At 45.5% G+C, this 15,477-nt stretch overlaps 1 protein-coding gene across 1 annotated transcript in view; it reads left to right on the forward strand.

Annotated features, from left to right (window-relative positions):
• Window positions 1-863: 863 nt before the first annotated feature.
• The window catches only part of FYB2 (FYN binding protein 2), a 98,158-nt gene continuing 83,544 nt past the window's right edge, over window positions 864-15,477 (forward strand). Inside the window, exon 1 of the mRNA XM_031465204.2 lies at window positions 864-1,098. Coding sequence (XP_031321064.2) covers window positions 1,090-1,098 — 9 coding nt within the window. The 5' untranslated portion in view covers window positions 864-1,089. The remainder of the gene's footprint in view (window positions 1,099-15,477) is intronic.

Raw genomic sequence — 15,477 nt, forward strand, 5'->3', positions numbered from 1 at the left:
ATCCCTTTAGAGTCAGCCCGACCTGTGTTTAAACCTTGATCCTTGTACTTACTACCTATGTGACCGTGGGGCAGGTTACAGGATCTCTCTCAGCCTCAGTTCCCTTCCCTTTTTTAAAACTGAAGTATGGTTGATTTATAATGTTGTGTTGATTTCTGGTATACAGCATAATGAGATATATATATGTATATTCTTTTTCATTGTAGGTTATTACAAGATATTGAATATGTTCCCTGTGCTGTACATGGAACCTTGTTGTTTATCTCTTTTATAATAGTTTGTATCTGCAAATCCCAAACTCCTAATTTATCCCTCCCCCCCATCCCCCTTTGGTAACCATGAGTCTGTTTTCTACGTCTGTGAGTCCGTTTCTGTTTTGTAAATAGGTTCCAGTACTTCCCAGGGCTGTGGCAGTGTTGGTGTATAATCAGGTGTCCAAATGTTCAGATGGTGCCCGACCGAAAACAGGTGCCCCATTATAGCAGCTCCCTTCTGACCTCCCTGAAACCCCGCTGTGAGCCTGGGCATATTTCTGTCCCCTTTGGGCCTTGGTTTCCCTTTCGTTTTGCGAGGGTAGGTTGCCATCCGTGGGGGCGGGGTTGGGCCAAGGAAGATAAGGAAGATGACACTGTCCAGCCTGAGTTTCTTCACCAACAGGAGCCCCGCCGCCCCCGTTTCTCAGCTACTCCCCCGTGCCCCGGGCACAAAGTGAACTGCCTGCACAGTGACTGTCAGACCAGCCTGGGGGTGGACAGTGGGAGGGCTGCGTGCTGAGAAGGGCCCAGAGTCTGCCGATCTTTGGACAGAGGGGTCCCTCTTGCCCCCCTGCAGGTGCTGGTCCCGAGAACCTGGCGGATGGAGGCGGTTGCACGCCCCGCCCCCGCCGGGGGCAGGAAAGCTCTGGCCCCAGCAGGGGGAGGAGCTGCCGCCCAGGTGGGGCAGGTGGAGATCCTGGGCTCAGGTGTGTCCCTTGCAGAGGGAGGTGATTGTTTCCTGACCGGTGCAGGCGGGGCCAGACGGACCCTTGGCCCCAGGATCCAGCTCTGGGAAGCTGGTTTTGTCTCCCAGACTCTGCCTCGGAGGAAAGCCATGGAAGGGGTAAGGCGAGTGGGTCTGATTGTTGGGCTTTCTGTGGGTGCTTTCTCGCCGGGTCGAGCGTGGGGAAAGGCTGCCTGGGCACCCCGCCTGCTGGAGAGGAATAAAGGATGACTTAGTGCCGCCCAGCTCACATTGGCCTGGCTCCAGGCAGGTGGGGTTCAAGGGGGGGGGGTGCGTACTTATCCTGTGCCACCTGGGAGGGTGAGGGGACAGAGGCTGTCAGGAATGGTGGCCTGAGGGACCCCAGCTCGAACCCTGCCACCTGGATCTCTTACCTACCCCACCCCCAGCCTGGATGTAAGTGAATTTTTGGCCACTCGGTTGGCTTGCCCGTGTAGTCTGTGTCCACCTGAAATTAGTGAGCTTTTTGGTCAGAAAGCAGGGCTGCGGAGGCTCTTTTATGGCTTTCCTGCGGGCTCTGCTCCTAGTTAGCTGTGTAGCCTGGGGCCAGTAAGTTCATTGTCCTAAGTCCCCAGGTTCCTCGCAGGTAAAATAGGATTAGTAGTAGAATAACTAGTTTGCAAGATTATTGAAGGTGCTTGTAAAAATAGAGAGGACCTACGAGGAAGTGCCCAGCACAATGCAGGTGAAATTCCCTTCCCCTTGGATGGCAACGTGCTGTTGGCCTGGTTGGAGAATTTCTCCGCCTGACTGAGTGTCTTCTCCTTTTTCCTTCTTCCTTCTCTAAATCTCCACCCTCTCCCTTCCCTTCTTCAATGTCAGTTTCTTTATGGGGAGGGGGAGGGGGACAGGGATGTGTTTTGCATCCATATCTTCTTTACTGTATACCTTTGGAGTCAAGTCGTTTTCTCCTGTGAATCCTGTGGCTTCCTTCTGGAGGTTGTTGTTAAATTGGGACAGGGGACCCATTTTAACAGTCACCCATCAGCAAAGCTCCCCTTTGTCCCAGGGCATGGGACATGTGTCTCTCTGCAGCTGATCACTCCAGTCTAACTAGCTGAATTTTGGAAATGGGTGAGCAGAGGCGTACTGTTACTGCTTCCATCTCCCCTCCTCTGAATTCTCTCCCTGACTGCCCTGTGGTTTAGCAACTTTTGAGAAGTTCCTCTTGATGGAAAACTGTCAGGCTCAATCGATCTAGTGTGGTTGTGAGAAAAAGAAACTGACTTGTATGTTGCCCTCTCTGATGTGCCAGGATATTCACTGGCATCCATTATTTCAGTTTAGCCACATGATAAGACAGGTTGATGCCATCCACCCCAGTTTTCATAGAGAGGAAACAGGGTCTGTCAGTTGTTTAATGTCATGCAGCTGGTAAGAAGCGGGGCTGGAGCATGGGTTTCGGCTTGTCAATAACAAATACTGAGTGCCAATTATAAGCCAGGCATCACTAGCAAGAATGATGACAGGGAAAGAAGTGGAATGTTAGGCCATTTAGAGAAAAACGTATCAAAGGGCGTGTTAGCTAATCACATTTTCATGGGATAATATAAGCAATTGTGGGATAAGCGGGTGTGGTTGTGCAACTTTTTCTGCTCAAAGAAAGGGAAAAAAGCTCCAAAGAGAAATCTGGGTTCTCATTTTGAAAGGAGGATTTTGTTTTATTTTTTTTTTAGGCCAACAAAATATCCATCTAATCTGTATATACTGAGCACCTGCGTTGTGTTGTCAGGGTCTGTTCATGAGCTACAGATGCAGCAATGACCCAGTCAGAGACGCCTGCTTTTACTAAACTTGTGTTCTAGTGGCGAAGACAAACACACACACATATGTATGTTAGGTCAAACGGCTGTGAGTGCAGTGGAGAGCCGCAGAGCAAGGAAGAGTTTAAGGACAGGGAAGCAGCAGGAGAGGCTGCTATTTTAAATGGGATAGTTTCAAGAAAGGCAGCAATGTTATGTGACATTTGAGCAGAAATTTGAAGGAGGTGATGACGTTGGCCATGTGGATATCTTAGGGAAGAACATTCTGCAGGGAGATAACCGCCAGTGCAAAGGCCCTGGGACAGAAGCTTGTCTGGTGTGTTCTAGGGGCAGTAAAATGGCCAGAAGAGCTGGCGCAGAGGAAGCAAAGGAGTGAGTGGTCAGAGGTAGCGGTCAGGTCATCGAGGGTGCTGGAGGGTCTTGTAGGAATTTCAGGTCTTCCTCTGAGTGAGATGGAGAGCACCTGAGTGAATAAGGGGAGTGGCATGAGGGAATGATCCAACTTACTTTTTAAAAGGACCACGTGGCTATTGTTGAGCAACTAGATGATAAGGAGAGCGGGAGTGGAAGCTGGCTGACCCACTAGGAGGCTAGTGCCGTAATCTAAGAGCGTGGTGGCTTAGACCAGAGTCTTAGCAGTAAAGGTGGCTAGAAATGGTAGGATTCTGGATATATATTAAAGATAGATTCAACAGGATTAACTGATGGATTGGGAAAGGAAAATGTGAAAGAAAATGACTCCAAGGTGTGAAGCTTGAGCACCTGGAAGAATGGCGTTGACATTTAATGAGATGATTTAAGGGGGAACAGGTTTGCACGGAGATCGGGGTCAGTTTTAGACATAGTAAGTTACAGGTCGAGGAGCTGAGTAGGCATTTGGAGATTTGGGTTTAGAATTCAAGGGAGAGGCCCAGGCAGGAAGGATGATTGAGATCATGTAAATGTCCAGCGTAATGCTAGGTGCGTGGTCATATTTAGTATGTGATACTATGGCAGTTTTCAAACTTGGCTACACATTCCAACATTCCTCCCATCAAGAAGTGAAGTCTATGTTCCCTTCACTTGAATCTGGGCAGAATTATGAGCACTTTGGCCAGTAGAGCATGACAACTATGACATCATTTGTCTTCAGAGGCTATGTCATAAGAGGCCATGCAGCTTCAACCTCAATTGTGTGAACACTCCGTCTTGTAGCTCCCAGCCCCCATGTGAGACGGCTGGGGAGACACCTCGCAAAGCTGCTCTGCCTGACGGCTCCTGCTAAGCCGTCCAGTACTCCTGCAAGACAAGGACCAGGGCTCTCTAGACCAGCCCATCTACCAGGGAGATACCCCTGGGTTCCCTTCGTCAACACCCTGTGGAACAGAAGAATCACCCAGTTGAGACTTGCCCAGATTCCTGTCTCACAAAATTGTGAGATGTGGCAAAATGGTTATTGTCTTAGGCCACTCAGTTCTGAGGTGGTTTGTTTTACATCAATAGATGCAGGAAGAATTAAGTGTCCTTCATTCACTTTAGTTACGAAAAATGTATCATTCTCCCCCATAGACATAAGGCACCAGGGAATTCTATAAAAATATATTTTATTATATAGTGTCTAAACTTACATATTTCATTATATAGTGTCCAGAGAGGGTGATGGGTTTTTGTCTTTCTGAGAGTGAATTTTCCCTAGTGCTTTCCCTCAGCCAGGCAGGCACACAGTTGGCAAGAGAGAATCACTGCGTGTTTGAGCTGGGAGGGGGAGTCAGTGGGGTAGCTTAGAAAATGGTAATTGAACTCTTGATGAGTGAGCACTGGAGTTGGAGGGGAAAGACCCGTATTCAGGTTTACTTCTACCTCTCATTAGTCAAGCAATTTGAGCCAGGCATTGAATAATAAAATTTAAGAGCTGGGAGATTTCTCCAAGACCAACCAGTCTAACGACTCCCATTTAGAAGATGGGGAAACTCAGGGCCCATGGGGGACGGTGGCCACGCAAGTTGTAACTACTTACCCACATGCCTGGTGTATAGGAGGTGCTCTTAAATGTTCTTATTAATTTTGAGAGTAAACTCTGACCCCTGTGCCCCCCTCTTTGATTATTCAGTAGAAACTCACCAAACATTTTCTCTGAGTCAGGCCTCAGCTTAGAATTTTTGAGAGGGAGCTGGTTCTAGATGCCCGCCAGCTATTCATTATTGCAGGGGAGAATGTCAAGAAAACAGTCCATTGCAGCACTAAATAAAAAGTCGAATAATGAAGAAAGGCTCAGATTTCAACAGGAGCACTGAGCATGAGGGCCTAACCCAAAGCGGGAACATCCTGGGTGAGTTGGAGGCAGTGTCTGAGCTGCAGGTCAGAGGAGGAGTGGGCAGCATGTCACCAAGGAAAGAGGGAAGGAGAGGTGGGGAGGAAGGCAGCAGGTGGCCGCATGAACAAAGGAGCAGAGGTGAGCAAAGGGCGGGGTGAGAATCCAGAGGACCAAAGAAAGAAAACAAAAAGGAGCAGCTAGAATCAATCCCACGAAGTCAACAGGGGCCAGTTACCAAAGACTGACATTCTTTACCCTGGAGGCCAAGGGCGCAGCTGAGGGGCTTCACTTCCCAGATGGGGAGACTGACCGGAACGTCTCCCGTGGCCTTGTTGTGCTCTGACCTTCTGGGGCGGCAGGACTTGCTCAAGGCCACGTGGGGCTGACTTCTGACAGAGTTGAGGCTGAGGCTAGAACCCGGGTTCTGACATGCCTGGGAAAGCACTGAGCAAGCCTGCAAGAGCAATTTCAGGGGTTCTTCCTGAATAACCTGATTTTTCATGAATAGGTCCTGAGAGGGTAACATCTGGAAAAGAGGGTGGGCCAGCTGAGAAGGATCTTGCCTTAGAGATGGTCTGTTGTTAACGAGCTTGTTTTGGGGTGGAGGGGAGGGGAGTGCTCTGGGGATTCAGATCGGATCGTTGGGGTGAGGCTTCTTGTGAGTTCCAGGACAGTCTCTGAGAAGGGGAGGAGGAAGGATCACGGAGTTATTCACGATTCCTAAAGACTGCCAGCCCACTGCTGTCTGTGCAGAGAAACTTTGCAGGGGCCTCTCAGGCTGTGTTGCTTTGTCCTTAATGGGGACACATGAAGTGACCTGCCTCAGTGCCTGATGTTCATGCAGCCAGCCTTAGCCAGCAGCACGGAGCCCAGGGTTTACCCATCGTCGTAACCTTGACTTTGAGTCGAAATTCCCCTTTCCCAGACTGTGCAGCTACGTTTCTCTACTGGAGAGATGGTTCTAACAGGCGAATCTGATCATGTCACTGCCCTGCCAGGTCCCTTCAGCTGTCCCCTGCCCCTTGCCTGTGTGGTTGAGCCCAAACCCTTCACCTGGCTGACAAGGTCATGGTGTTCCCACTCCAGTCTTCTGGCTCTGGGTCACTTGTGCTCCAGCCTGTCCTTGCCCCACGCACACTCCTCTCTCCAGAATCCTGATTTTTCCTTCATTAATATTCATCTTAGGTATCACCTCCCTGAGACACGTCCCCTTAACACCTGGGCCTCAGTTGAGGTTTCCTCACCTTGCCAGACCCCAGCCCTTTGAACAGCCCCAGGTCTGGACCGTGTTATCCCAGAGAGTGAGAACTGGGTTTCGCTCACAGAGGCAGCACAGTCTGGTGCTTAAAAGCACGGACTCTGAGGCAGCCAGGCTGGTTTGTATTTCTGGCTCCCCCACTTACTAGCTGTTCAGCTTCGAGCAAGTTACCTCATCTCTCTGTGCCCAGTTACCTCATTTATAAAGGGGATAATTATGTTACCGAGTGCAGGCTCGTTCTGCTCCCCGCACGACAGGCCAGTAAGTTGGGAGACAAGGTACTGGGGCAAGGAATAATGACTTTATTCGGAAAGCCAGCAGACTGAGAAGATGTGGGACGAATGTCCTAAAGAACCATCTTCCTTCCCCAAGTCAGAATTCAGGCTCCTTTTTAAAGAGGGGAGGAGATGTGGTTGGCTGTTGCAAATTTCTTGGCATCAGAATCTTTTGTTCTAGCAGCTGTCCACGTAGGTCAGGTCAGGATGTTCCTGTAAACCTCCAACAAGACAAATGTTATTTTCTGTTCTGCAACTTTTTATCTCCATGTGAATGGAGAAGTATTATACCCTTAAAGGTCAGAGCCTTGAGAATGGGCTTATCCTGTATATTTCAGGCTCTAGGCAACATTCTTTTACAAAAGATGCAGAGCCAGCATGACTAAGCCCGGGAAACAGAGCTCAGGGTTAGAGCTAAAAGAACAGATCTAATAAGGAGTCAGATTTGTTCTTCCCTGGTACAGTAATAACCACCTCTTAGCAGTCAGCTGAGTTTTACATAAAGAGCTTAAGACAGCTCAGTGAGCTCAAAAGGCATTGTAATTCTACAAACTAAAATAACAATGTGCTACAGTAATAATACGTGGATCATCATGGGTTAAACCATGTCTCCTCCCTACAAATCCAAATGTTGAAGTCCTAACCCCTGCTGCCTCAGAAGGTGACCTTATTTGGAGATTGGGTCTTTACAGAGATAAAGTTAAAGTTAAGCAAAGTCATTAGAGCAGGTCTAATTCAGTATGACTGGTGTCCTGATAAAAGGGAGGAGGATCTGGTGTCCTGATAAAAGGGAGGAGGATACACACAGGAAGAGACAATGTGAAGATAAAAGGAGAAGTTAGGCGTTTGAGATTTGCAGATACAAACTACTATATGTAAAATAGATAAACAACAAGTTCCTACTTATAGCACAGGGAACTATATTCAGTAGCTTGTAATAACCTATAATGAAAAAGAATATGGAAAAGAATATAAATCTGTGTAACTGAGTCACTATGCTGTACACCAGAAACTAACACAACATTGTAAATCAACTATACTTCAATTTTTTAAAAAAGTAAAAGGGAAAAAAAAAAAAAAAGCAGAGCACTTTGTGCACATGAAGGCAGCCATCTGTGAGCCAAGGAGAAAGGCCTGGAACAGATCCTTCCCTCACAGCCCTCAGAAGGAACCAACCTTGCTGACGCCTTGATTTTGGACTTCCAGCCTCCAGAACCACGAGGCAACAGATTTCGATTGTTCGCATCTGGTGTACCTTATTATGGTGAGCTTAGCAAACTCATATGTGGACCTTTCCAGGCAATTAATTAAGAGGATGTATGTGGATCTGGGTACAGTGCCCTTTCTCCAACATGGGAGGGATTTGGGGCCATGTTGTTTTGGTTTATAAAAAAAGAAAGAAAGAAAGAAAAGACAGCTGTGCTTAGCTCTTCAGAGAAGAAACCTGAGAAGTACTTATTAGCAGCCGGCTTGGGAAATGGAGGGACGTGATCTCAGGACCGTGGTCACTGACTCTTAGGGTTGGTTTTTCTCATCTGTAAGAATCTAAAATAACAAACCCTTGGGGTGAATTTTCAAAATTAGTACTAACATTTTGTTACGACATACTAAATGCGGACAGGTTATGAATAATATGCTTCGGAAATAATAAGCAGTTTTGGATCATAGGGCTGGCAAAAGTTGAAATGTTAGTTCTTACACTTCATGATTGCTGTTACTGTTTTCATCGTCCCCATGTGACAGAGAAGGCTGAGTCAGGACTTCAAACTCAGATGTATTTGACTCAGGGTGCCCCTTCTCATTCGGTTCCTTTTTTGCATGACCATAGTGAGGGGTATGATGGACAGAGGTGCTAAGAAATTTTTAAACCAGAATACGTGAATTCAAGGCTTGGTCTGCCATCCACTTGAATAATGTGGCCTTGAACAAGCCACTGATCTTCTCTGAGATTCAGTGTTCTTATCTCTGGGTGCCTAACAGTACGTATTTGATACTTTGTCTATGAGGATTACACCGGATCATGTATTTGAAAGTACTATTGTAAAAAAAAAAAAAAAAGTCCGTAAAAAATATTCAGAGAACTTGATACCATGAAAATTCCCCAATCCAAAATTTGAACAGAGAAGACAACAGAATTCAAATCACTTTCTGAGCCCTGCGCTCTCCACTTCCTGTGACCCAGCCAAAAGCACATCTCAAAGATCATCAGGGTGCAATCTTAGGTTAAGAAACAAACAAAAACATAGTTGGGAAAGGGTTTGTTTGTTTGTTTGTTTGTTTGTTTAACAATTGAAGTCAGTACACAAAAGCAAAGCAGCATTATCATCTGGAAGGATTAGGTAGAGGCGCCATCTTCCACACCCTCAAAAAAGATCACCCAAAAGTCTCCTGGGTTTTGTTTTGCACTCAGAGCTGTTTCCGAGTATGTGCGCAGGAGCTTTCCCCCAGCTCTGCCCAGGGAGGGGCACTGAATTGGGAGTCTGAGGACCGCAGTCTGAATGGAGTCTGCCACTCATGCCTGTGTGCACTTAGGCAAGTGTTCCACCTTGGGGACCCTCAGTCCCCTCACTTGCAAGCAAGGATTAAATGAAGGAGATGACATACTGAAAAAAGGAGCTAGCATAAACTACGTCTCTGCACTCTTAGAGTAACCTGTTAGTCACTTTTGAGCTGGGTGGTGGAGACCTTAGGAAGAATTTGGGATATTTCCACCTCACTCTGGTGTACATGTCACGGGCAGGGGACCCTAATGCCTGGCTCTGTAATTCTCAGAAACAAATGAGTTGCCTGTAGATGAGCTCTGTAGTTACAGGTAGCTCTGTGCTCTTATTTCCCCTTAGCACCCACCCCTGGGCCTTGCTTAGTGACTATTTTGTTGAGCTATGTTCCAAGAAGGAAGACAGATAATATTGGTGGAGGACCCACTCTGTAGCAGTCCCTGCACCTAGGTGCGTTATTTCATCAAAGCCTCACAAATCATCTGAGAGAAATATCCCCATTTTACAGATGAGGCAATGGAAGTTCTTTGGGGTTATGTGGTTTTGCTCTTGTCGTTATTAACAGCAGCAGCAGCTGACACTGAGCACTCACTTACATCAGACATGATTCTAAGTGCTCTATGTGTAATAACTCATGGCAGCTCTAGGGTAGGCACTGCTCTTAGGCAGATAGGCACTCCCACTGAGAGACTCAGAGAGGTTGAACAATTTGCTGAATGTCACACAGCCAGTCGGTGGTGGCATTGGAATTCCAACCCAGAAGGTGAAGGTTTAAAGAACACATTCTGTAAGAGTTCTCTCCCAGAAGCTCTGGAAGAGCAGTATGAGGCTGTCCAAAGCACAGGGCCGGCTGAAAAAGGAGAAGCGTCCTCACACGTCAACGCCAGGGAACCCACGGAAACGAGCAGCCCAGTCTCTGCTTGGAAAAATACAAGCAGCTTTGACCATATACAGCCCCCCAGGGGAAACAGCATAGTCAGAACATTCTCACTGCTCCTCCGACCTCTCTTTCAGAAAAGATAGCTCTTCACAGCCCGCGTTCACAATGGAAAACAGTGATAAATCTCCCAGCAGAAAAACAGAGCCTGGCAACACCCTTCATCCGAAAAGTTATTTCCAAATATATCTGCAACTGTTCTGAGTGCTTTCTGCTTAAAATATCAGCGGGTGAAGGCATTCATCCTCGCCTTGTGGGGTAGGAATCTCCTGTATCTTTACTTATGCTGAAGAGAGATTTATATTGACTTTTAGCTCCACAAGACTGGTTTAGGAGAGAATATTCAACTTTTAGACGCACCGTTGGGAGCATTTGCTGTTCTCCTCCAAGCCAGGAGTGCAGCGCGGACCTGGGGGCTGTGAGGGGTTGCTTTTCCATGCCACCTGCCCTGGGGGAGAGAGGGCCAAAGTGGTGTATTTAGTACAGCCTGGGAGCCTGGAGAGGGTTCCAGAGGTTCAAATTTAAGCTCCAGCCCTTGGGACCTTCACTCTATGGACCTCAGTTTTTGTTTTTTTTTTTTAATCTGAAATGTTGGAATCATAATATCTGGATGTACCTTGTTAAAATGATTCAAAGATTTACATGAAATGTCTGTCTCAGCTTCAGTTCTTCCGCCCAAAATATTAAGAAAAGCATTGTCTGAGAACCAGTCTTGGCCTTGGCAGGAAGTCTGTGTGACTCTGGGCAAGTGTTCAGAATCTTCATCTATAAAGTAATGGGTTGAATCAGTCTTCATTGACCACTTCGAGTGCTGACCTGCAGAGAATTTAAATGTAACATCAAGAGAGAATTTCTGGTTGGTGGGGAGGTTAAGAGGATTAGTGATGGTTACTTTATTTATTGGCAAACCCACTGGTTTACTGGAAGTGGAATCTGAAACAACTCGTAACTCAATGTCTCCACGTTTCTTTATGCTTCTCTGGCTAATGGACTCAGAATGGGGTATCGCAGTCCAAACTGAGCATCTGTTAGCTTCAAGTCAGACGTTTGGTTCAAATTCCGGCTCCATGACTTTCAAGCCGTGTGTTGAGATGGCGACATCACTAGATGGTGGGTCCATCAGTGAGTTTAAAAGCAGAATCCCCTCCAACTCATGTCAGACACGTAGTGTGTGTGTGAAAGAGAGAGACTGACCTTTCGGTAAAGCCACTGAGATTGAAGAGTTGCTTGGCTACAGCAAAACCTAGCCTATCCTGAGCACTGTATACTCCCCAGTTTTATTTCAGAGCATGTATGTTTATTTCCTATGGCTGCTGTAGCAGATTACCACCAACTTTATCACAAATTCATTTTCTTACAGCTCTGGAGGTCATAGGTGTAAAATGGGTCTGCAAGACTGCATTCCCTCTGGAGGCTCTAGGGAAGAGTGGCTTTCCTGGCCTTTTTCAGCTTAGAAGCCACCCACATTCATTGGTCCACAGCCCCTTCCTCCAGCTGAAAACCCAGCACATAGCATCTTCTCTCTGACCTCTGCTTTCATCTTCTAAGACTCTGACTTTCCTCCCTTCCTCTTACAAGAGTCCTTATAATTATATTACACCTGGATAACCCAGGATCATTTCCCCATCTCAAGATCGTTAACTGAATCACATTTCTAAATCGTCTTTTACCAAGTAAGGTTGCATATTCACTAGTTCTGAAGATTAGGGCAAGGGTATCTTTGGGAGGGGGCATAATTCAGCCAATCACAGTCCTAACCTATCCTGACCATTACTCTCCCCAAGTTGTTTTTATTTTTCAAAGCATGTGTCACAGCTTCTTTTTTTTAAAGAAAGAAGTATGTGGGTGTGTGGGTGTGTGTACACATGTATATATTTCATTTTTACCACTCTAGGTTGTAAATTCCATTAGGAAGAGGCAGTGCCTGCTTCTTATTCACTGTTCTCTCTCCTGATGACTTCGATGTTTAAACAGCAGTAATGATGACAATAGATAACAAAAGAGCACTGTGTTTAGCTCTTCCTAAGAGATATATAACTTAATCTGTGTAACAATCTAGCAAGGATGGGTAACATTACTGTTCTTATTTCCTGGTAGAGAGATGGAACCTCAGTGAGTTTAAGTAACCAGCCCCCAAAGCCTGACAACTGCTAAGTTGATCCAAGAGTTGAACCAAAGACTGTCTGAGCCCAGAGATCTTTCATTTAACAAGCAAAGTGCAGGGAACCCACGAAAAAAAACCCTGAACCTTCCTCAGATTGCTCAGCATTTAACAAGGAAGGTGTATAAAAATAATAAAATTTTAATACAGTGTAACAATAATGATTTAATGGGAATGATGACATCATGTTCAAGTAACTGAAGGAGCAGAGAGGAAGAATGCTTTAACTCGACCTGGATGAGGCAGAGAAGGCTTTCCCCAGGGAGCTAATTTCCGATTTGAGTTTTAGAAGATGAAAAGCATTCACCAGGCAATGGGAGATGGAAGAGGGAAAAGCATTCCAGGCGTAGGGAACAGCATATATGAAGGAACTGAGGCAGGAAATGACGTGGTGTATTTGGGGACAAAGGGACAGTGCCAGAAGAGAAACAGGAGAACTTGTGTGCTTCTGCAGAGGACTACATCCTCCACACAGCACTGGACAAGCACTAGGGTGAAGAGTGGGGCAGGGCTGATGGAAAGGATACGGCAGATACTGAATTAACTAAATCCTTCTCTTCCTCAAGTTGTTTAGGAGCCAGTGGGTATGTGGTTAGGGAATTGAAACTTAGTTTCAAAGTTTGAGATTGAGCTTCATAAAATCATTAAGCTTTTAGCCATTACCTCTCTTTTTTTTTCCTAACCTACCCCCATGAAGTTTATTCATTGATTCATTAATTTGGTAGTATTTTTTTGAATTACCGCCATGTGGTAGGTGCTGGACCCTCAAATCCCAGCCTAATTGCTTCTTCTCTTTGGTAAGCCAATTTCAAAGATTAACTGCTCTTTCTGTCTGGAAAATCCTTTTGTGTCAGATACATGGGATTTATACATATTTAAAGATAATGTCTTAAATCTATGTGGCGTTCTGTTTATTTTTTATTTTATTCAAAATGTCCTCCTAATTCATTTTATTTGATATTTATAGAAACTTTGTGAGGTAGATGGGACAAATTCAATTATTTACATTTTAAGTATCAAAAAAAAATGAGATTTTTTTATATCTTCAATTGGTCAGCAAGTGTTTTAGCTAATTTCCTCAAGCCATGATAAGTTCTATGAGAAATAATTTCTATATGGTTGAATAAGAGTATGGTTAACAAATTCCATGTATGTATGTTCATTTAGTCAACATAGGTTAACTGTTTACTGCGTGATCAGTATCAAGTTAGACTGAGAGATTGCTAATCCTTACCGTAACAAGCTTTCAAAAACAAGGTATCCCATTCTATAGATGAACAAATTGAGGCTCTGAGAAACTAAGTGACTTCTCAAAGGTATGCAACCTTGGGCTGATTCCAGTGTTATTTCTATATTCAGTTTGGCCTCAATGAGGGAAACGCTTACACGTTCTTCATGAGAACCCAAGGTGATACACCTTAAAAATCAGCTAAATCGCTTCTCTCCTCGTTCTCATAGTTCTCTCAAAGTTAAGCAATCGCCATTGATTATTTTTTCTGGTAACATCACCTGTTATTAAAGCCTTATTGTTTCCTCTTGTCAGTTAACACAAAGAAAAATCTCAGTTAATATTCCACTGTGCCCTACATTTTCCTCATTCTGCCTTCAGTTATTCTTCCTGTTTACTGCAGGCTAGTGTCTCTGAGCTACGTGACAGAGTCTGACCCAGCACCCATAAGATCAGTACAAGGCCATCTCCATCTAGTTGCCTTTGTCATTTTTTTTTCCTTGCTAGGGTCCTCTGTGGTATTTCCAGGTTTAGCTGATGGTAAACTAGAGAAGCCTTCAGGAGGGAGTGCAAAATGGACATGTGGATTGAGCCTGAGTAAAGCCAAACTGAATGTTTAAAGGATGGGTCCTGTGTTGCCGTCCATTGTTCTAAACTAGTTTTTTTTGGCTAGTCTGGGATTCAGGTGGGGAATGGAGAGGGGAGAGGATGGGGGAGGACAGCTTCATATGGTGCTTTCACAAAGTGAGTAGAACCAAAGGGTAGACTGGAATGAAGGCTCCAAGAAAATCCACAGATACTTCAGGTCAATGAATGCAGAAGAAGAAGGAGGTCAGAATGGAAAGATTTCTACTATTGGAAACTAAAATGCCACTTATCAGAATGGAAACCATTTTCCCATCTGAAACCACCAGGCCAACTCATTCTGTACATACTTCCTGAGCACGTACTCTTTGCCACAGATAAGCATTTCATTGTTGTCAAAATCACCGTGATAGTCAAGATTATCAACATCCTTCTCCTCCTCCTCCTCTTCATCATCATCTCTGTCCACATCACAACTCTTCTTATCAAAATGTCATTACTGGAGGCCTCCTCTGTGCCAGGCTCCGGGCCAGTGCTGATGTCCACGGCAGTTCTGTGATACGAATAGTTGTATCTCCAATTTACTCATCGGAAAAGAGGGGAAAGAATGGAAATAGCTTTGTCAAGGTGACAAAGCCAGAATTCCTAGAGATAGGGTTTTAACCTAAGACTTTCAACCCCAAAGCCCACGTGCGTAACCCTGTTGCTGCACTTAAGGTAGCGCTTTGTCTAGGAAGGGAGGGGGAAATGTAGAAGACCGTAACAGTGTGACAGACACTGTGATTGAGAGAAGTACAGGGCCTCTGGGAGCAGAGAGGAGTCAGAACGTCTCACTGCGTGCTTGATGGAAGACTTCCTCAGGGAGTTGCAACTGAGCTAAGTCAAGCAATACTCATTTCTCAGACAATGAAAAGGGAGGAGGGCATTTGAGGCAGAGGTGAAAATATGTGCATAAGCACGGAGGCATTCATTACTTCAGCAAATACTTAACTGTCCTCTGCTTCAGGTGCTATGTTAGGAAACCCAAGGGTGAATAAGAAAGAGAGGAGTGTATCCTGTGCAGTGGATGCACTAGAGGAGGTAAGACTGGAAGCTTCAAGAACAGTAAGAATTTAGAGGGGAGAAATAAGAGGAAAACAAATTGTTAATAATACCCTGTATTTAGTTTCACCGTGGCTTTTCCCACGCCCAGAACACCACCTAGTACATCATGGGCACTTGACTAGTTGATGAATGACTCAATGAATGATCTTTGTTGACCTTTTAAACAATCCATTCACTTATCATAAGTCCCATGAGGGCCAAGAACACTTGTTCACCACGATCACAACTTGTATCTGCAGTGGAGCCCCTGAGTTGCGCATCTCCGGGGAACACTGTCCGCATGGTAGTGTGTGTGAATGGTCTTTGTGATCACAGTGTGGCTAGTGCCCCTGGAGATGTGCAGTTTGGAAGCTTCACATTTGATATAAGGGATTAA

This window comes from Camelus dromedarius, chromosome 14 (genome assembly GCF_036321535.1).
Source record: "Camelus dromedarius isolate mCamDro1 chromosome 14, mCamDro1.pat, whole genome shotgun sequence".
Taxonomy (NCBI): domain Eukaryota; kingdom Metazoa; phylum Chordata; class Mammalia; order Artiodactyla; family Camelidae; genus Camelus; species Camelus dromedarius.